The sequence below is a fragment of the Gastrolobium bilobum genome, unplaced genomic scaffold, assembly GCF_033153095.1.
Source record: "Gastrolobium bilobum isolate Gb01-03AN ecotype WA unplaced genomic scaffold, APGP_CSIRO_Gbil_v1 utg79669, whole genome shotgun sequence".
Classification (NCBI taxonomy): Eukaryota; Viridiplantae; Streptophyta; class Magnoliopsida; order Fabales; family Fabaceae; genus Gastrolobium; species Gastrolobium bilobum.
The window spans coordinates 116,968-140,430 of NW_026895079.1; the positions used below are offsets into that span (position 1 = coordinate 116,968).

A 23,463-nucleotide genomic window follows, 5' to 3' on the forward strand; every position below is an offset into this window, starting at 1 on the left:
CCTTAATACAAATGTTTCCATTTTTACGATAACTAAGCATTTGAAGTGCAAAATTTCGACGGAATTTTTGGGTCCGTATAAAGTTGGAAAATTCTTATAATAAAACTCAAAAGTTAATCGTAAAATGCACAACTTGTTGAATGAGGAAGAGTGTGACTTCATGGCATCGAAAATGAAAATACTATTTTAGACGTTTCAGCTTCTAATAATCATTTCGAACAGTCCATCGTGTGCATAGAAAAAGGAAAAGCGTGACTTAGTGGCATCGAAAATGAGATACTGTTATTTCATTTTCAAGGCTAAGTAAATGTAGTTGAAAGTAAAAGATGCAATTACTATCTCGTAGTATGTGCTTACATGCATGAATGCAATTTAATTTTCACGATATATAAAAATTGTACTCAAATTCTTCTATTAACATTCAAGTCATCTTCTTCTTTATCGCTTTTTTGTCAACAGAGTAAAGTAGAAAGCATGGCTGCAATTGCAACTCCGTCAAGTGAAGAAGTTGACAAAGTTCCCCTGAAATTTCTGGTGGACAAGGAGAAAAACAAAGTGGTGTTTGCTGAAGCAGGGAAGGATTTTGTTGACGCTCTATTGAGCTTCTTAACATTGCCTTTAGGCACTGTTGTTAGACTCGTGGGTAAGGAATCAAATATGCAACCATTGAAAGTTGGCAGCTTGAGCACATTGTATGAAAGTGTGGCAAATCTTGAAGAAAAGCATCTATGGACACCTACCTGCAAGGAAATGCTTCTGCAGCCAAGGAACTCAATGGAATTTCATTGCCAACTGATGAAACTTAACATTGACGACACTGACCCCATGAAATATTTCCTTTGTGAGAACCAGGCTTGTGGTTATAATAATTATTATCACCCCCTTTGTAGCACTTTCAGGAATCAAAGATGTTGTTGTGGAAAACTAATGAGCAGAATAGAATCCCCAACAAATTTGACTACAGAAAATGGCTTTGTTAAGGAAACTGCTACTTTTATCATTTGTGACGATCTTTGTGTGTTGCCTGATGTTGCTGAAACAAGCGTAGACCTGCTTAAGAATCTTGGAATCTATGACATGGATGCTCTACAGGAACAAACTGTAGATATCAGCAAGAAGGATGTATGTTTTTTCAGCTTGTATATTATTTTTCACGTTGATCATTTTTCTTTTTTTCTTTCATTAATAAGTTCATCTTTGGTTTGTGTAGGTAGTGGATCTGCTCAAGTTTTCATTGTTCTCGAAGACACCTCTGTCTGACTTTATTTTGAAGAAGAAAGAATTCGTTGATGAGTTTAACCGAGGAAGCCAATCCCAGTTTGAGATTGGAAATGCACTTTCTGATGTGGGTAGGCAAATAGTTGTGAAATTATTTGTAAGAAAGTCAAACCGCAAGATTCTGTTTGCTGAAGCAAAGGAAGATTTTGTTGACTTTGTTTTTAGTTTTCTCACCTTCCCCTTGGGAGGAGTGTTGCACATGCTTGAAGGATTCTCTTCTTTGAGCTGCGTTGATAAATTATACAAGAGCATGATTGAATTGTGTTCAGACAGATATTTAAGCTCACGGGCACTCAAAGACAAACTAGCCAACCCTCAGTGTGCCCCGCAATTTCAGCTCCGCAACCAGATATTACCAATTGGTGGCGCGGAATGCATACCTGGGTATTACAAATATGTTGATCCCAAGTCCTCTAACGGAGAATCATTAACAGGTCGAGGATTTGCAAAAGGACCATCAATGTACATGGTAACAGATGACTTGGTTGTGACTCCAATGTCATCCATTACTACAGTTTCATATCTAAATAGATTAAATGTCTCTCTATGTGACTTGGAGAAAATGGTCATCACTGTTGGTATTAAGGAGGTAAGGCCGTGCATGTGTGATTTCTTTATGCTTCGTTATTCATCGCATTCTATTATTTGCATCAGATTACATGACACTTTTTGATTCAATGGTGCAGGGTCTCAGCATACTAAAAGCTTCATTGACCTCAACATCTGCTTTGACAAACGGTCTCAACCAATATATGAAAACCATCAAGGAGGAGAACTGACAGATTATTTCCATTTTATCTAAAATTATATAATCGTCGGTGTTAAAAAAATCAATACCTATTTTCTTACCTATAGCTGGTTATAAGTTGATGCTTGAGATTAGTTGATGGAAACTGCTATTTGATCAAATATTTTGTTGTGTTTCATGTAAAATATTCTGAATGCCCAGTAGTTTCTTTTCCTTTCTCTATAATTTTCTGTTAAGTGCGAATTGCAATTCCTCTCGTTAGTAGCACTCTTTTCTCCAAGAAATGAACGATAGTCACTTAAGCGACATTGCTATATAGTTAAAAACTAATAATAATAATAAAAAAAGATAGCACTAGCTGGCTCTATTATACTTGTTTCTCCATGTAGCCAGTTTGCTAGAAAAACATTGGTACTCTAGCGTGGAGGAATTTGGACGCAATCAACACTCCGTGCAAATAAATTAAAAAAGAGGTTATAACAAAGTGATGGTAAGAGTATTTCAGAAAACGAGGAAATATGAAAAGTTTGTGAAACTGTGATAATATGTGTTTAATGAATAAATTTTTGTACTACTGTTGTACCAAAGATTCAGTGTATCCCACCAATAAAAATATTACATGTCAGCTAAAATATTTTTTTTTTCTGTCAAAAAATTTATCTCTTATCTAATGTATAAGCCTCTCATTCATGGAATGCACTGAATCTAGATACAGCGTAACAAAAATTTATTCGTGTTTAATATACAGTAAAAGTTATTGAAAACGGGTGTTGAGAGACGTTCGTGAAGTTGCAAATATGGCAGAATTAAGACTGAAATGGAGTCAGAGATTTCCTGAAATGTCACTCATCCACGAGATGCATGACATCTGGCCGGAGACCTGGTTCAGGGTTTTATATATTTTAATCGATTTCACTACCAATTAAATCCTTGCCCATTGCATGTGCCCATTGTATGTGTGCGAAAAAATCTTGTATCATGTTATAATTATGTATTTCGAAAAATACGTAATTATAATATTAAATTTTTTTTCTCTTTTCATATTTCGTCGGCTGATATGAAGAGAAAAAATAAATAATTTTAATATTGTAACTATATACTTTCAAAATTTCTTAAGATATATAATTATAATATGACCGTCATACTAAACTTTTTTTCGTATGCTTGATACTTTCCATTTTTTTTGTCTCTCTTTATTTTACAAGTATTGGATTCACCCCATCTTTTTTTAGTTGGAGTTTACTTCATGGGCTATGGACCATGTGAAGTAGTGGTATTACAGATAGTTGTTAGTTAAAGGTGTAATAGTTAGTGAAAGACTACTTATGTGGCAGAAGAACATTGTAATAATAAATAAGTAAGGATGTGTTGTATGAAACATTTATTAAGAAAATAATACAAACAGTTGAGTAGTTATTCAGTTACAGAGAACCATCTCTGTATCATTGCTACTTTTATTGAGAGTTGAGGTTACGGAAATGGCTACCTATAAGCTAGATTAAGGTATCATACCTCCCAAAGGGGTGTTATACTGAATACTGATAGATGAGCGAAGCTGCCAAAAGGTAAGAGGCTACCACCAGGTCAGTGTCGATAAAGTGAAAGCCATCGTAGACGTCGGCCCTTAAAGGGGTGGCAATGTTACGAGTCTCATATTGGTTGTATAGCCTATACAACCAATATGAAATTTATAAAGCCTTGAGCACTCTCACCCGTTGAGCTAGCTTTTGGGGTGGTAACCTTAGGGCCTGTTTGGTGTAACGTATAAGGCATGATAGTATAAGCTTATACTATACGTTATGACATTTTTAGTTGTTTGGTGTGACCATCGAATAGTATAAGCTTATACAACATAATCCCTTAATACATCAAAATGATGTATAACTTAATCCGGCCTAATGGTGAGGGATAAGACCTGATAAGTGATTGATGTATTAACATCGTTAACCAATGTAATTCTCAAAAATTAATATATTATTTTAATTTTAGTCTATTAAAATAAGAATTAATTTTCCAATATATTAATTTTTAAAATATTGAATATTTTTATTTTTATAAAATTTAATTTATATTTTAGACACACTAATCAAAAAAATTTATAAAAATTAATATCATATGATATTTTTTGAAGAATTATATAAATTCTTTATTAAAAAATATTTTTATTACAAATATTTATTTTTATCATATATAGTATTATACAGTGCATTACCAAATACTAGATGATATTATCTTATACAATATATTATCTTATACAATACTGTGCCAAACGCTGGATAGTATTAAAATTCAATCAGGTCTTATACAATCAGACCTTATACTATTACATCTTATACTATCAGGCCTTATCATATACTATGTACCAAACATGCCCTTAAGGTCCGTAACAATTGGTGCTTTCGTCAGTGTGGAGTCAAGATTCTATAAATTCCATAGTTAACATGAAAATTCAGGAGCTTGCAAATGAATTTCTGCAATAACGTGAGCAGAATAATCAGCGGATTGAGCAATTGTTTGTAACAAATGGAAGCTCGTTTTCAAGAAATGCAGAATACTTTTCGTGAATAGATGCTTCATTCATAAGGAACAGTTTCTGAAAATCACAGTCAGAACATGGTTTCACCACAATGTGTTTCTACGCACCAGGTAACATCTAACGATGATCCACGATCTGTTTTGAAATTCATCAAACCTGAAATACCAAAATTCGATGGGAAATACCCAAATATATGGATCTTTAAAACTGAACTGTTCTTCAACTTCCAACAAGTTCCAGAACAATTCAAGATCGAATTAGTTGGATTGCAAATGGATGGGGTAGCAGCGGATTGGTTCCAGTGGATATTCAGAAGTGGTACTGTCAAATCATGGGAAGAGATTGTTCGAGCAATTAGGGAACGTTTCGGGCCCTCCAACAATAAGGAACAGTTTCTGAAAATCACAATCAGAACATGGTTTCACCACAATGTGTTTCTACGCACCAGGTAACATCTAACGATGATCCACGATCTGTTTTGAAATTCATCAAACCTGAAATACCAAAATTCGATGGGAAATACCCAAATATATGGATCTTTAAAACTGAACTGTTCTTCAACTTCCAACAAGTTCCAGAACAATTCAAGATCGAATTAGTTGGATTGCAAATGGATGGGGTAGCAGCGGATTGGTTCCAGTGGATATTCAGAAGTGGTACTGTCAAATCATGGGAAGAGATTGTTCGAGCAATTAGGGAACGTTTCGTGCCCTCCAACTACAAGGATATTCGTGGTGTGTTAGCCAAGTTAATGCAAACGGGTCCTTGGCAAACTCTATGGCCGAGTTCCAGAGACTAATGAATCAAGTTTCAATGTAAGTGATGATCTATGGATGATTTTTTTCATTGCTGGGTTGCAACTAGAATTACAAGGAGCACTTCAATTATGTTGACCCACTTCAATTCACCAAGCTACACAGGTAGCCATAGCTTATGATAGCCACCATGGAGAGCTGCGTTCTTCATTTAACAATTAATCGAAGAAGTTCTTTAATAAAACCAATGTGGAGGGAACATCAGAGAAGGTAAATTCTACAACATCACCCACTTTAACAGCTTCAAATACTGCTTTACCAATTAAGAAGATGTCGTCTGAGGAATTGGCAAAAAAGATAGAGTTGGGATTGTGTTATGTATGTGATGAGAAATGGCCAGCTAAACACCGTTGCAAGGCAAAGATGTTGTTAATGCTAGCTGATATAGATGAATCAGATGAGGAGTTAGAGGAAGAGATTATTTGGCGTAAAAAAGAATCCAAAGAGCCTCGAATGGATGCTGCATTGCATTCATTATCTGGGAGAATAGATGCTAAATCATTGGTATTGGTGGCATCTGTGGGTACCTTGGAAGTTAAAGTCTTGGTGGATTTGGGCAGCTCTCATAACTTCATTCAATGAAGTCTGGCTGAGGAGTTGCGATTGTCTATGGTTTGAACAACTAGAATGCGAGTCTTTATGGGGAGCAATGAATTTTTTATATGTTAGAAGAACTGTTTACAAGTGCAGCTGTTAATCCGAGACATATGTTTGTGACTGACTTATATGTAGTGGATTTGTGTGATCTTAGCATCGTATTGGGAATGCAGTGGTTAATCACTTTGGGAAGGGTCACTCACGATTATGGAGAATTATCAATGGAATTTGCGTGGAATAAAAAACTAATCTTGTTGAAAGGCACTGAACCACAACAGAAACATGGAGGTGAAGGAAAGGACGAGACCACATGTCATTCCTTACTAGGATAGAAGTGTAAGAACCTGCACCATTAATTAAGGAAATTAATCAGTTAATTATGAGTTTAATGAGATAATTCCATAATTGACCCTAATAATTATTTTGAGGCTTTAATAATTATAGTAAGTGGGTAATATTGCTAAAAGTCGCTTTTCTGACGAAAAGTGCAGATACCGGTTCTGCTAGTCGGTATAAATGAGTACCAAAAAAGTATCCCGAAAAATTATAATAAGTGCATGATAATTACTAGAATAACATGTAGGACTTGTAAAACGAGTTTCAAGTTAAAATAATGAGAACTGGTGCCAGAAACTGATACTGGCTATGAAAAGCGCGTACCGAAAAGGTGCTCCGAAAAATATAAGAAAAATATGATAATTCTTGTAAAATTAAGTAGGTTAAGAATCCTGAGTTTGGGATTAAAATGCTAAGCGTAGCAATTAATGTTATATCTGTGTGTTTAATGTTTAAGTGGGACTATATAAGCTTTTGGCACAAAGCCCTAGGTCAGAATTACATTTGTGCTACGTGATTTTTCTGGTTCCTTTCAGCTGCCACCTTCCCTTCTCCACTCCATAGCTTCTCCTTCACTTATTTCACCAAAGTGATCACCTTTGGTCATGGTTCCTTCACCAAAATGGTTGAGTATTGTGAGGACAAGCCTTGCGTGAGTTAAAGATCCTAATTTGCTGAGTTTAACTTCTGGTTTTTGGGTTCTAGTGGGCTGAGTTGGTGAGTGTTCTTTGGAAAAGCCACGGTTATGGCATTTGGTGCTTAAAAGAGCCATCTTTGAAGAGAAAGGTCCAACCTTGTGTTGTATTTTCGTGCTCTTGCAAAGTCAGAATCTTTGAGCCTTGTTGGAGAGCTCCAAGAGCCTTCTTTTTGCTGAGTTTGAACCTTCATTGGTATACCTTGAACTTTCCTTTGAAATTCCTTGTTAATGGCTTGTTTTGGTTATGAAATGAGTTAACTTTAATCATTCAAGCTTAAGGTTGTTAATCTAACTCTAAAATGTGGTATTGAACTTCTGTTTTGGGTCAAAACCGGACCTTGGGTCATGGGGTGGCAATTTGGCTTCGGATTATGCAGAAAAAATCTGCATAATGCTGTTCTGCCCGCGTGTTAATCGATTACTTTTGATTGGTAATCGGTTACCATGTGTGGTAATCGATTACCTTGCTGGTGGTAATCGATTACTATGTGCAGTAATCGATTACCAGCCCTCGGTAATCGATTACCACCTGTGAAAATGACCGGAAATCAGTTTGTTGTGCGTGGGACAGTTCCCATGTGGGCTTGATGGCCTAGGAAGTTGGTGTTACTGCTGGGAAACAGTGATACCTATAATTAAGGGACTTAGTGCTTGATAATTATGATCTAGAAAAGACGTAATCGAATAAGGAAATGTTGTCATAATGAGACGAACCTTTAAAGTATGGTTATTGATGATATTTCTCATATAAACAGATTGTGATTGTGCTGTTTGTGGGTCCTGAGCTTGTACGGACTCTTGGCTTGGATAGTCAGCTTGCAAGGTAAGCTTTTGTGTCCTCGGTTTAGCCATGTTGTGGTTCCACCATGTCCCATGGGGGTATGGTTATATGCATGCTGTGTTACATGCTTTGAATATTTGAAATGTTGTTGAGCTATATGTGTAATGGATTTTAATATGCATGTGTTATTCCATCTTGATGGTAAGCCTGAGTGTGTGGCGTCATACAAGACGGTGATCCGGGGTGGATGGAAGTGGCGTCTTGCACTATGTGTGGGTATTAGACGTATATAAATCCTGCATTTCTCTGGCCAGTAGAATAGAATTGACACACATGACATGATTATCTGTTGCATTGCACTATTTTAGAACTAATGATGATAAACTGCTTTTGAACTTATATTGCACATGTAAGTTAGTTTGGGGTGAAAGATCCTCAAGGACCCCTTGCCTTACTGAGATTTCTTGTTTAGAGATCTCACCCCACGTTTGGGGAATGCTTATTTTAGGTTCAGGTAGTTGAGGACAGATGTCTCTGGTGGCAGGAGGCCAGAGCTTAGTTGATGTTTTGTGTTGTTCATATTATGCTGGCATGACTGGATTGGATGCTGTTTATGTTTTCCGCCCTTATCTTTATGTTGCTGTTGAGTTGAGACTTATGTTGGGCTTTGTTTCCTTATTTGGGGTGAGCATGGGAGTTGTCCATGCCACCATGTTGTTAGTACTTTTGAGTTGATTTGTATAAACTTCTAGTTGATCCGGTCTACGTGTTGTAGCTCCGTGACTAGAGACATACTTATGTTATTTTAATTAATGAGGTATTTCAGTTAGCTGTTTTATTGCAATTGCATACAAGCGATGTTTTATTAATTGATTAATAAGCAAGTTGGTAATGATAATGACTTCATAATTGAAAAGAAAAAGATATTCCTCATTTTTTTTATTAATAATGACTTCATAATTGAAAAGAAAAAGATATTCCTCATTTTTTATTAAGCGCAGCTTAATACGATAGTATGATAACATTACTGGATATATACGAGGTGTTACAAAAAGCAGAACAATGAAGAGCTGAAGGTAAGTTCTGATCTTCTTCGCATTCAAAATAAAATTTTAGTAGAATTATATAATGTGTTAATGAACTGTCAGAAAGTCTTTGAGTTACCAAAAACATTGCGTTCTTTTCGGGAAATGACACATTTTATTCAACTGGTGGATGAATCTAAAGCAGTTAAGGTCAAACCTTATCGATACCGTCATCATAAAAAAGAAGAGATAGAGAGGCAAGTTGCTGAACTCTTAGATTCTAGTTGGATTCAACAGAGTCATAATGCATTTTCTTCTCCAGTTTTGTTAGTACAAAAACATGACAGTACTTGGAGAATGTGCAGAGATTACAGGGCCTTAAATGCATTGACTGTTAAGGATGCTTTTCCCATACCCACAAGAGATGAGTTGTTAGATGAATTGTATGATGCCAAGCTATTTAGTAAACTAGGTTTGCATTCAAGTTACCACCAAATCTGTATAAAACCAGAAGATATTCATAAAACGACATTCAGAACTCATGAGGGCCACTATGAGTTCAACGTTATGTCCTTTGGTCTTACAAATGCACCTGCAACCTTCCAAGCTACTATGAACATGATTTTTCACCCATTTCTTCGCAAATTCATTGTTGTTTTCTTCGACGATGTGTTGATTTACAGCTCATCATTGACAGATCACATGGATCATTTGGCAACAACATTGAGTTCTTCGGTTGGCAATTGTTTTTCCTTGAAATTGAGCTAATGTGAGTTTGGGGTAAGTGAAATTTCCTATTTGGGTGATGTAGTTACTGCAGATGGCGTAAAGGCAGATCCCAAGAAGATTGAGGCTATGTTGGAGTGGCCAACTCCTAAATCAATCAAGCAACTTCGTGCCTTTTTAGGGTTGACAGGCTACTATAGGAGATTTGTATAAGGATATACTTCTTTAGCTCACCCTTTAACTGAGTTATTGAAGCATGATAAGTTGAAATGAACTCCAGAAGCAGCAGGTGCCTTTCAAGCCTTGAAAGTAGTATTGTCTTCCACTCTAGTTCTTCGTTTGCCAGATTTTAACTCTTCTTTTGTAGTTGAATCAGACGTGTCCAATGTTGGTGTGGGGGGTGTTATTACAAGGAGGAAGACCAGTATCTTATTTTAGCAAGAAGCTATGTCCGAGGATGGCTGTAGCATCAGCTTATGTAAGAGAACTCTATGCGATAACTGAGGAAATTAAAAGGTGGCATCACTACCTCCTTGTGTTCCCACTTTGTGATAAAAAATGACCACCAAAGCTTAAAGGAGTTATTGAGGCAAACCATTTAAACTCCATACTAGCAAAAGTATGCTTCTAAATTTATGGGTTATAATTTTAGTATTAAGTATAAGTCAGGCTCTTCTAACATTGTGGCTGATGCACTTTCCAGACAATTTTCAGAAGAGGATACATCTATATGTTGTACCCTACGTTCAAAACCTACACTTGATGTCTGGTTAAAAATCAAGGAGGAAAACAAGACTGACAAGGAATCATTAGTTATTCACAAAGCGATGGATGAAAGATCACAAACTGATCATGAATTGTCCAGAAGAGATGGGATATTATTTCACAAGCATATGTGTCTGTTGGTGTCTAAATCTACATTAAAAGCTCTGTTGGTAACAGAGGCTCACTGCACACCCATGGGAGGACACGCTGGTGTTTATCAGACATTTATCCATTTATCTACCTCTTTTATATGGAGGAATATGAGGAAGGATGTCAAATTATTTGTCAAAGAATACTCCATTTGTCAGCAGATTAAAAGTTCAACGTAGGTACCCTTTAGGTTGTTGCAACCATTAAAAATCCCAAATGTTATTTTTGATGATTTGACACTTAATTTTATCACTGCATTACCAAAGTCCAATGGGTATGCCACTATATTAGTAGTAGTGGACCGTTTGTCCAAGATGGTCATTTTGGGCCCTTACCAGCCGAGTTGGGCTTGTGTTAGTCCAGTGATTGGCAAGAGACGAGTTGAGTTACTTGGGACTAGGATACTCGAAGAGATGGGGAGCATAAAAAATGTTGGATTTCACAGTTGAGGGAGAGATTGTTAGGATATTCAAGTGTGATGAGTCTCACATTGTTTGGTAATAATCTTAGTGAAGTCCATATAAATGAGAGAACCTATGAACGTAGTCCTTAAGGTTTTAGGTTTAAATATAGTGTCAGACTCATTTGCTGCGGTTGGAGCTAGCTTGGTTATTGGCTAGAGGTGAATTGGGTACTTTGGCCCAGGATACTTGGTTGAGGGGGAGCATACCAATAGTAGCAAGCGGGTCCGACACAACATCTCAACCCAAAACCTTAAGGCCTTGGGTTTATGAGTCCTCTTACTTATATGGACTTCACTTAGCTTATTACCAAACAATGTGGGACTCATTACACTTAAATATCATAACACTTGCTAGCAGTAGCAGTATTATAAGATGTCATTTCCCCATTCTCAAGAAACAGCAACATTCAACTTTTTCTACAACACAATTCATTTTGATCGCATCAGTTAATAGCTTCCCATGAAAGAGTTGCTATATAAATGTCTTCATATGTTGTGGACCTTACCATTTCCATATAAATTTTTGGAGCAGATTCCTCAAAGGGCATTAGGTGCATATAATCGTATTGTTAGGTGGGTCCAAGGGATTATTGAGATATTCAAGTGTGATGAATCATACATTGATTGGTAATGAACAAAATGAAGTCCTTATAAGTGAGAGGACCCATGAACCCAAGGTCATAAGATTTTGGGTTGAGATGTAGTGTCAGACTCACTTGCTATAGTTGGTGTAGCCTTAGCTCATTGGTGTAGCCTTAGCTCATTGATGTAGTGTCAGACTCACTTGCTTTAGTTGGTGTAGCCTTAGCTCATTGGTGTAGCCTTAGCTCATTGATGTAGTGTCAGATTTTAGTAGCCTGGCTTAGCCCGTTTATAAAAAATAAATGGCATGGCCTAGTTCATTAGACTGTTAATTTTTAACTTCCAAGTAGAACCATGAATCAACTTCATAAAATATTCAAATTTTGTTGCTAAACCAAAAATCACAATTTCAACGTCCAAACAGAATCATGAATCACAACAAAACTCATCACAGTCTGCATTTAAGTCACTTTCAAAAGCAAAATGCTCAAACTAAATAACATATATTTCATCAGCTCCAACAAACAAATTCATACTATGTAAATTAAAATAACTATATGAATTCAACAAACACATCATGATGCTTGTAGTAAGACAACCTCTCCCAAAAAACCTTTTAATATATTCATATAGACAATCTAACATGTTGAGATATTGGTTCTTCTTACATAAGAAATAAAGTCAAATTTTTATTAAAATATAATCGAATATAATTGAGTTATAAATAATTGTAATTGATTAAATTTATATCTTTTATTTTTTTAAGGCATACTTATTTTATTTTACTTTATTTAAAATAAATAATATAATATAGGCCGGCCTATAGGCTTATAGACTAAACCTTGTGAAAATCGGCCTACGGTCTATTTATTAAACAAGCTTTTTCAAGACCCAAATCGACCTATTTTACTAAATATATTAAGTTATATCTGATCTGACATAGACCGAGTCATAAATCCTTATAGGCCGACTTGACCCAATTTCATTCTTAGAGGCGGCGGGTCCAATGCATCTGGCGTAAATATCCATTTGCATTTGGCAACATATGTACAACTTTATCTTCTTTTGAAAAGGAAGGGTGGTACCCTAACATTGTATTATTTGCTTTTGGTTTGACCATCTCTCACTTATAGGACTTCTTAGACAGTCATAAAAATATAATATTTAATAAGTTGAATAGTAAAATATTTATTAATTGTATTATATAAAAACTTAAAAATAATGATATTTTAGTTGTCATTAATTTTAACATCCACAAAAATAATTACAGACTACATAATAAAATTTTGTCAATTTTATTGTTTACCAGATAAGTTTTATAAATATTTAACTTTTTTGCTCAAATTTTAATAATTAACATAAAATTTATTATTTGGAATATAATATAATATTCCCTTAAAAAACAAAGTAACAAAACAAACTTTTTGCCTGCTTTCTAAAAAAAATCTCATATGCCTTAATTAATCATCCACCGAGGCTGAAAGCCTACATAATTATCTTTAAATTTTTATTAAATTAAATTTATGATACATTTTAAATTAAGCACAAAATAAATATACTATTATATATTTATTTTAAAAAAACAATTTTATTTCATAGAATTTCATTTAAAAACTTGCTTTTTTACTGTAGCAACGGATTTCAAGGCATAGAGTGATGAAGGATGGAAACCAATTAGTACATGACCCTTTTTGAAAACTTCATGACTAAGGTTTGAACCACTGTTTAAAATTTTCTTCGGCGATTAATTCGGCCGAGGTTACGAGTCATGAGTTTAATTGGGAGTTATGAGGTTATTTTATTGACCCAATTTTGTAATTAAAAAATATAAATATATATCTTAAATGAAAAAATTTAAAAAATTCAAACTATCAATTATAAAAGAGTTAAAATATCTTATCATAATTCAATCAATTACATCCACAACATATTACATGAGCTAACCATAGAATTAAACTATCAAAGTATAAAATACATATTTCAATAGTTAATAAAAAATTATATCATCAAACTCAATTCCACCTTGTACTTTTTATTAGGGGTGTCAAAACGGGTTGACACAACACGCATTTGACACGACACGAATTTGACACGACACAAATACATCTACACGAACACGACACGAATTTTTATTCGTGTCAAAATCTTCAACACTAATACGACACGAATTTTTTTGCGGGTTGACACGACACGACACGAGTAACACGCAAAATAGGAGTCAAAACAGTGATTGACAAAAAAATTAAAAAAAAATAGGTCGAAATAATTTTTTTTTTAAAAAATAATAATTAAAAAATTAAAAAAATATGGGTCAACACGAACACGAATACATCAATACGAACACGACACAAATTTTTTACGTGTCATTTTTCCCAACACGAACACGACACAATTGTTTTTGCGGGTCAACCCGAACACGAATTTTCGTGTCGTGTCACGGGTCGACCCCCGTGTCATAACCTGTATTGACACCCCTACTTATTATGCACCTGCAACAGCATGTGAAAAGATATCTCTTTCCCAAGAGAGAACGACAAAGTAGAGGCGGCGTAGCGACGAATCAACGATGAGGAGAGAAAAATAACATAACAGAGGAGAAGGAGAGAGAAGACCAAAGAGATGTCGTCTACATAAGTTATATACCTACAACACTAATATTATATTGGTTATGCATTATGAAAGGAATTTTGATTTAATTTATATTTAGAGATGTCGTCTACTGAACATTAAGCACCAAAATCACAAGCATTATATGTTTGTTTGATTCTTTGTTGGACAATAATGTGTGATTTATTATTTTTATATTAAAATATTTGAAATTTGTATTATTATTTTTTGAGTATGTTTATAATTTATTTAATATAAATTATAGATTTTCATATACTTACCGGGTTATATGGTTGAACCAATAACCCACTAGTTGAACCTGTGACCCAATACCTTAATCGGGTCAATGACTGGGCCAGGTTTAATAACATTGCTTTATAGCATTTGAATAACTTTATAGCTAACAAATTCGTTATACTTAATTCCAAAAAGAAACAATGAGAAATAACAATCCCATTTTAGAATCATACAATCAATCTTTCTCATAAATGGTATAAGATTAATTGCATTGAACGTTTAAAATATTCCTATTTTGGTGCCACACAAATGAGAGCTCAGGGGCTTGCTAGTTAACATAAAAATACATTTTCCCTTGGTTCATGATAACCAATTCCCAAAAATTTCATAGAAGACTTTTGACAAAGAATATGAAATCTAAGAAAACCCCAAAACAAAACACATTAAAGATTTGATTTCTTTCAAACCACAAGTCCAAAATTTCCTAAAAAAATTGATTGTTCGTTCAAATTCTCAATTCAAACAACAAATCCGCATCAATTATGAAGCTAAATTCTTCCAAAAATTCCACCTTTATACATATTCAAAAGTTTGAATAACAAAACCTTATTAAATTGTGAATCCTAGATTTCCAAAAGATTCATTCTTTATGTAAATTCTAAAATTTAAACAATAAACGCCAATGATTCAATACGATCGAGGCATTATGTTAATGGGTTCATCCACTTATATAGACTCTGTAACACCCCGTGTATACCCGGTTGTTATCATGTCATCATATTAAGCCACACTTAATTAAATTGCGGAATAACTTTTTTTTTTCAATTATGACGTCATTAGTATTACAAAGTTGATTACTTAATCCTTTTCATAAAACATCGCCTGTATGTAAATTGCAAAAAAGGTAAATGCACTGAATAACCTCAATATATAAATAAAAGTGAGTATCTAAGTCACGGTACTACAACACGTAGTCCGGACCATAATCCTAATACATTAATACAACTCGAATCTAAATTCAGACATAGTCAATCAATGTGGCATGGACAACCCCCATGCTCACCAAATAAGGCAACAAAGCCCAACAGAGTCTCAACAACAAAATCATAATAATAACATAAAGCATGCCAGCATCCAATCATAACCGTATAAGCAGCAATGTCTAACTCAGCTCCGGCCTCCTGCCGCCCGAGGTCTCAACCCCCGAGTTACCTGAACCTGAAATATGTGCCCCAAACGTGGGGTGAGATCTCTAAACAGAAATCTTAGTAGGGCAAGGGGTCCTCAAGGATTTCTCTACCCCAAGCTCACTTACATGTGCAATATAAGTTCTAAAAGTAGTTTAACAATATAAGTTCCAAAATCAGTGCAATGCAGCATATAATCATGTCATGTGTGTCAACCATTCTACTGGCCAGAGAAATGCAGGATTTACATACGTATACAACCCACATTAGTACACGCCCATGCCATACCTGCCCACGGGATCACCATATTGTATGAGGCTACATACTCAGGCTTACCGTCTAGGTAAAACATCACATACATATCATAGGGCATTTGCACTTAACAAAGCAAAATCATTTCAATAAATCAATACATGAAAACACAACATGCATATAAACCATCCCCACATGGGGTATGGTGGAATCAACAATGGCTAAACCGAGGACACGAAAGCTTACCTCTAAGCAATCAATCCAATCCAAGGTCCACATCAGCTCAAAGTCCACACACAACACAATCACAATCTGTTTGGATCAATAATAATATCAATATTCATACTCTACAAGCATATGACACAAAGACAACGCCTTCCTTTTACGTTTCATGTCTTTAGGCTTCTCGCAAGCCATAAGCCCTTAATCCCTTTTGATTCTGACTTAGATTAATTATTACAAAAGTCCACATTAACCCATCTTGGGTCCACAAACCCAAAATATCATTATGTATGAACAGTAAAGTTACTGTCTCGAAATTTTCAGAATGTCCAAATATCTGTCGGGGGCATATCCGGATATCCACATTCGGATATCACAAGTCCCATATCCGGATATCAATATCCGGATATTTCCAACCCCATATCCGGATATCATATCTGGATATCAATATCCGGATATCATATCCGGATATTTCGTGACAGAATGATGTTTCTGCATTTCGCGAGATATCACTCCAAAGGTTCAACTTTTAACCCAAGAGGACGTCCAAGCATGCATTTTTATTCACTTTTAGGTTCATGTTCAGGTTGGTTACTTATTCCACTCATTAACATGCCAAGACTCAACCTTTAAACAAAGAAAACTCATGATCAAAGTTGGTGAAGCTTACCCAAGGTTCAAAACTCAGAAAAGATTGCTCTTGGAGCTCACCAATCAGCTCCAAAAGGTTCTGACTTTGAAGGTGTATGAAAATGGCACACCACAATGGTTCTTTCTCTTCGAAGGTGGCTTCTTGAAGCCACACAAACAAGGGACAACGACTCCACAACACTCAACCAAGTGGCAGCCCTCAAACTCAGAAAACACAACCTTCTCACACCCTCAAGACTTCATTTTCCTCCCACACAAAGCTTGATCACACTTAGTTATGGAGTTTTTGTGAAGAAAGTATGAAGAAATGCTACTTGGAAGGTCAAGAAATGGTGGATAAGGAAAGGACAACAACTCACACTCAGAACCCACGTAGAGAGGCTGATTATGGCCTAGGGTTGTGTGCAAAAAGAGTATATATAGGCGGTTTAAGTTTAAGCACATTGTATTAGCACTAATAGCTAAGCTTAGCATTTTAATCCCAGACTTAGGATTCTGAACCTAGCCATTTTTCTAAGATTTTTTATATTTTTATTTTATTTTCGCAGTACTTTTCCGATACGCGCTTTTACATATCCAGTATCAGTTCTGGCACCAGTTCTCATTATTTTGACATGAAACTTGTTAGGCTAGTCCTATATATTATTCTAGTGACATATACATACTTTTCGTAATTTTTTGGGATACTTTATCGGTACGCAGTTATACCGTGGAGCAGAACCGGTATCTGCACTTTTCGTTAGAAAAGCGACTTTCGGCATTATTAATCACTTACCATAATTATTTAAGCCTTCTCATAATTATTAGGGTCAATTATGGAATTATCTCATTAATCACATAATTAATTAATTAAATTCCTAAATTAACGGTGCGGGTTCTTACAGACTCCACTTAGCTCATTATCAACCAATGTGGGACTCTATCACACTTGAATATCTCAACAATCTCCCCCTCAAGTGTGAAACTCAATATTGGTATGCTCCCCATCAACCAAGTACCTCGGGCCCAAGTACTCAACCTGCCTCTGATACCACTATCAAGAGGGTCAAGGGGGAGCTCATGGCGGGGCATTACTATCTATGGGCTAAAGTTATACTAATTGTAGCAAGTAGATATGACATCATGTCTCAATCCAAAATCTTAAGCATTGTGTTAATGGTTTCATCCACTTATGTAGATATCACATAGCCCATTACTATCCAATATTAGACTTCATCACACTTGAATATCTCAACAAATGTTTCTTCTCCGAATTGAAAATAAATTTATCTCCTACTATTGACATGCAAGTGAATGTAGTCTAATATGGAATAAATAAATAAATAAATAGACCCACCTACTTACATGTATATAAAGGAAATAACATTATCCCCTGATTATATATGAGATATATTAAATTCATATATAAATATTTAAAAGTAATTGGTTTATCAATTTCAACTCTAAACTTTATTTTCTATTAAGTCATTCAAACTAAATTCAAATAAGTAGCAAGTACTAACTATCTGAATTCAATCTAACAACTATTATAAGTCATGCAATGATATTAATGTCTAAAAGTAGAAGGTCAAATGCATCTTTTGATTCTTTTGTAGTGAGGTTGGCTTCAGCCCATTAACATAAAAATTTAAAAAATTGCAAAAAAAAAATAGAGTCAAAATCAAATAACTAAGCAAATTAGCAAAAGTTGGGCCATAACTTGTTTAAACCACGAGTTAGTCGGAGTCCCACTTTTAAAAAATGCAAGTTGTGGGTTAAATGGATCGGCATGTGGGCCTCGAGCCGCATACCCTGTTCTATGTATGGATGCTATAAAACCCACCATTAAATAAGAAAATAAAAAAAACAAATACAAAATATTTCCACAAACTAAATATAAGATTATTGTTTCTCGTAATTTTATTTTCTATACATGTATAAAATGTTTCGGATGCATGTGAAAAGAAGATAAAAAGAAAAATATAAACACCACACATTTTTGTATATGTAGGAGATAAAATTATCTCCAAGAATATGAGAAATATTAATTCCACTAAATATATATCTTTTTTTTATTCTTTCTCCCTTTCTTCTCATCAGAGATAAATATAAACGATAATAACATGAATTAAACTGCAAGCTGTAAAATGACTTACAAACTAAAACACTCTTTACCATCAGCATTTAACTTCACCTACTCTTAGTTTTCCACATACACACTTTTACGGTGTGTCTACGCGAACCATTATCTGTCTCACAAGATACTTAATCATTTTGGTGTAGTAATTAATCCGCTACTTCATTCTTACACAACTGAAATAATTGTTCTTATTTTGCAATGTCGGTTACAACATATCACACTTCGAAATAGTTGAGGAATAATTTATTTTAGTCGGCACTGATACCCACTTTTATTTTCTACAAAACAATATTCAAATAACATTAGACACTAGATATACTTATAAAATAACTAGAAGAAAAAGCGATAGAATCGTCGGTGTTGATTTCTATTATGCAGTTCTGCACTCCGCAATCTGGTTAACATTTAGGTAGATCAGAGGGTGGTGGAGGGAGTGAAGTTGAAGGAGTTGGCCCATTCTCAACCTCAAAAGCCATATCTAGTCCCCATGGCGCATGATCTTCCACATGGCAATGCACAAACCATACACCTTCAATATATTGAAGATATTATATTAGTGTGTGCTATCATCATCAATTCTAAGATTACTAATTCAAACTAACAATATTATAATCACAATAAGTTCCATCTGACTAGTATTGCCGTAGTTACTTACAGAATTGTAGGGTTGGCAAAACATATTCGCGGGTCGAGTTCGTGGGTTTCAATGTTTGATCTGCGGTTCAAACTATCCATTTTATCGGTGGATTAAAAATTAAAACCCGGATATGATTTGCTGTAGGTTGCGGGTCACACAACTTGACAAGTAAAAATTGAAAATTTAATTAAAAAAATAAAAAAAAATGAATAAAATATGTGTGACCCGCAATAGATTATGTCAAAATCACCACAATTTTAATTTTTTTTTTAACTTTTTCTCTTAGCACAAAATTTTGGTGGGTTGACACTCACATCAACCCATGAAACTACACGACTAATTTGTGTTATTTACTCAAATCTATACACAATTTATTTTATCTCACGAGTCGACATAACTAGCATTTTGACATTTTGTGTGAGTCATGACATGTTTTGTTATCCCTACACATCAATTTTACATTAATTAATTTAATTATTTTTATGAAGGTAAAATGTAATGTAACTACGTCAACGATCATAAAAAATTGAGACCAATTGTAGAGTATCTATGTTTTTTTTATTTGATTCAATAATGGAATAAAGAAAATTTAATACCTGGATTGTTTGCTTGGAATCTGATGACAACCCATCCTCCTACAGGCACAGCAATTGTGTTGCGTATTTGAGGATTCACCAAATTAAACTTGGCTTTATCACTAGTGGAATTGAAATTCCCAAACCCTTGAGCCAAAACATGGAAGCTAAAACCATGTATGTGTATGGGATGGTTCTGCACACTAAGAATTGCTGTATTTTGGAACACAATCTCCACCGTTGAATTGAACTTGAGTTTCTTTGCCTTGGTTGATTTTGGCGCAAATATAAGGTTTGTATTGAAACTAATGTTCGGATTTGTGAAGTCAAACAAAATTGGAGGGTTGTTTGGGAAATTTGCAGTGTAAACACCACTCACATTTTTAAAGAATGCTTCTAACATAGAGAACCCTCTTCCCCTAGGGATCACAAAAGACTCATTGTTCATGCTGGAAGATAATCTCTGATTGAGTGGACCCTGGCACGTGGCATTGGTGGCATTCACAGGATCACACCTTTTTAGGTTTAATCCAACGGTGATGAACATGTGCTCATCCACCTCAAGTGGGACAGGAACCCAATGTGGGCCCCCCACCAAGCTAGTTATGTTGCTGTAGAATTTGAAAGCTGTTGGTGTGTCGTTTACGGGTGGTAGAGATGACATCACGGGTTGTGATGATGATGATGCATGGTCGTAAACGACAATGCCACGAGTTGTCGTGTTGTCGATGGCAGGCACACCAATGCTATAAGGAGAGGCAGCCATGTAGTATGAGCCTGTGGTTTGATTTGCCGTGAATAGAACATCAGCGGTTTGGCCAGGGGCGATAACGATGATGTCGGTGACAAAGTGGTCGGTGTATTCAGCATCAACAGTGACAACTGTGAAACTGTGATTTGCTATCTTGAAGAAAAGATGGTTATTGAGTGCAGCGTTGACTATTCGTAGCAAGTAGGTCTTTCCTTGCTTCACCTTCATCTTGAACGTCTCTGAATTATGTTCAAAAGATAGTACATACATGGACTTTAGATTCACGAGTTTGAAAGAGTTCAAATGTTGAATAAATGAACCTTATTGATGATTTCACATGTTTGAGTAGACAGCTCAATGGTTTTTATATTACATTTGTAACATGTGTTCTTATGCTAAAAGGCAAGAGCCTATGAGATTGAAACATGGATAATATATATAAAGTATAAACACATCAAGCCTAAAGATCCCTAAAAGGATTAAGCATAAACGCAAGATTCATTTATCTTGTGCTTAAATAAAATTTGTTATTAAAAAAATGGGGTGATAAAGAACGAATTTCAAATAATTTGATCGCAGAGGTTTTGATAATATGTTATAAATAACTCTCCCAAAATTTTAAATTATTAAATCAATGCACATAAATGTTTTATATTACATCTATAATAGGAGCTCATTTTTGTAAAACACAAGCCCTACTCTTTTGTCAAAAAGAAAAAAATATAAGATATGAGTGAAAATAACTATAAATATAAGAGTAGTTTTAAAGTGTTATTATTTGCCGTATTTGATAAATGATATACCGAGTAAGAAAATATTTTCATGTAATAGATCTATTAAAACTTTTTAATATCAATTAGCAAATCTAAAATGCAATCAGACTTCCAATTACAGTAATTGATTGGTAATTAATGTTGCACACTAGTATTCAAGGAGATAACCTACGATCTTTAGAACAATTGAAGAGATCTCCAGGGAAGCCGTTGATTGTGAATGCATCAGATACCCTAATAGCACCTCCGGTGGCTAGTGCTTGGGTTTCAACATCCACGACATTAACATTATACCAATCACCTGCATTTAAAAAAAAAAAAATTTATTTTTTCATGTCATGGAAAACATTACAATCTTGAGAAGTAATGGTAGAATTTGTAATTCTATTCAAAGGACTGTGTGAGCAATACTAAATTAAGAGATAGAGAAGACTTATTATATGCATAAGGGGAAAATATGTCAAAAGGGAGTGGACAAACTTAACAAAAGATAATACCTAATATAATGGGAACTTGCTTGTAGGGTTTAGGAAACGGGAATCGTCCAAAACGAGGATGAATGATGAAAGCACCATGAACCGTGGATCGTAAAACAGATGCATGAGCGTGCCACCATAATGTTCCTTCTTGTTTTGTCACGTTGAATTTATAAGTATATTTATTTCCTTGACTAATTGTGCATTGAGTTACATATTCAGGACCATCTGCCCAACCACTAAAGAGCTGAAACACTCCATGCCTACATATATATGGTTAAAAATCTTATTAATGACGACTTATTAATATGAATGAAAAAAAATAAAAATTAATGTCGTTTTGAACATAAAAAAAGAAGGGAAAGGTTATAGTTACACACTTTTTGTTTACAAACTCTTACAAACTACACTAAGTATGACCGGTCATACTTAAATCACGAGTGTATGAACGGTCATACTTAGTGTAATTTGATAAAAAAGTTTGTAAATGGATCATTTCCCTAAAAAGTTTGTAAACAGTTTGAGTTTAACAATGATTATTACGTCTAACAATTACTTGTATTTTATCAAATGAACGGTTATATTCATCTTCTCTTTGCGTCAAACCAAAAGAACAACAAATTGTTCCTTAAATCAATATAAACAGGAATTATATGTTCCGTGGACAAAAGCAAGACTCCAGCAGTACAGTATATAGAGTATATACATTCAAACGTCAAGAATCTGTGTAGAGAAAAGATTTTATGCTATTTTATCAAATTCTTGAAGGACATGCATGTAAACATATATGAAGGAGGATTTACCAATGAATGGTGATATTGTATGGTGCCTCATTGAATACATGGACAATCACAGCGTCACCTTCGCGGACATTTATCTGTGGTCCAGGGAAATGTCCGTTCACTGTTACAATAACTCGCTCATTGCACAAGCGTTTGATAGTCTTGTTTTGAACCTGCAATGTATGAAATTGTAAAAATATGAAGATACAAGAAATATTAATTCACACACACATATCAACTCTACTGTCACTGCAAAATTTGAGAGTTTTCTGGTGACATAAAAATAAGATGGGATCCACTATAATTTTTATAAAATAAAAATAAAAGTAAAGAAAAAATACTGGTGAATGTGTGGCAGGAGAAAATCACTTATGCAGTGATCGCCGAAGTGATTTCCCACAACTAAAAAATATATATAAATGTTTTTTTATGCTACATAAGAAAATATTGTCTCATGTAGATATATAATTGGGTGAGTCCCACAACTAAAAAATAATGTTGGCTCAAATTTTGATGGGACTTAACATGAGAGAATGCTTTCTCGTGTAGAAGGAGAAAATTATTGCTCAAATATATGTATATATATATATATATATATATATATATATGGGTTTTATTAATCTCATGTTAAAGTAAATAACTTATCTCATGTCATAGAGACAAATTTGTGGACTCCACCACCTAAAAAATAAAAA

At 34.7% G+C, this 23,463-nt stretch overlaps 1 protein-coding gene and 1 pseudogene across 1 annotated transcript; one reads left to right on the forward strand and one right to left on the reverse strand.

The window, feature by feature from the left end:
- Positions 1-225: 225 nt before the first annotated feature.
- LOC133297590 (uncharacterized) lies at positions 226-2,057 on the forward strand (annotated as a pseudogene).
- A 17,115-nt stretch (positions 2,058-19,172) lies between these two features.
- Positions 19,173-22,941, reverse strand: LOC133298399 (laccase-7-like; the record flags this gene model as incomplete). Its single annotated transcript, XM_061497984.1, has 5 exons — positions 19,173-19,303; positions 20,008-20,976; positions 21,683-21,811; positions 22,008-22,249; positions 22,790-22,941. Coding segments are annotated over 5 exons (1,623 nt in total), but the record flags the coding sequence as incomplete, so codon positions are not given.
- Between the last annotated feature and the right edge of the window lie 522 nt (positions 22,942-23,463).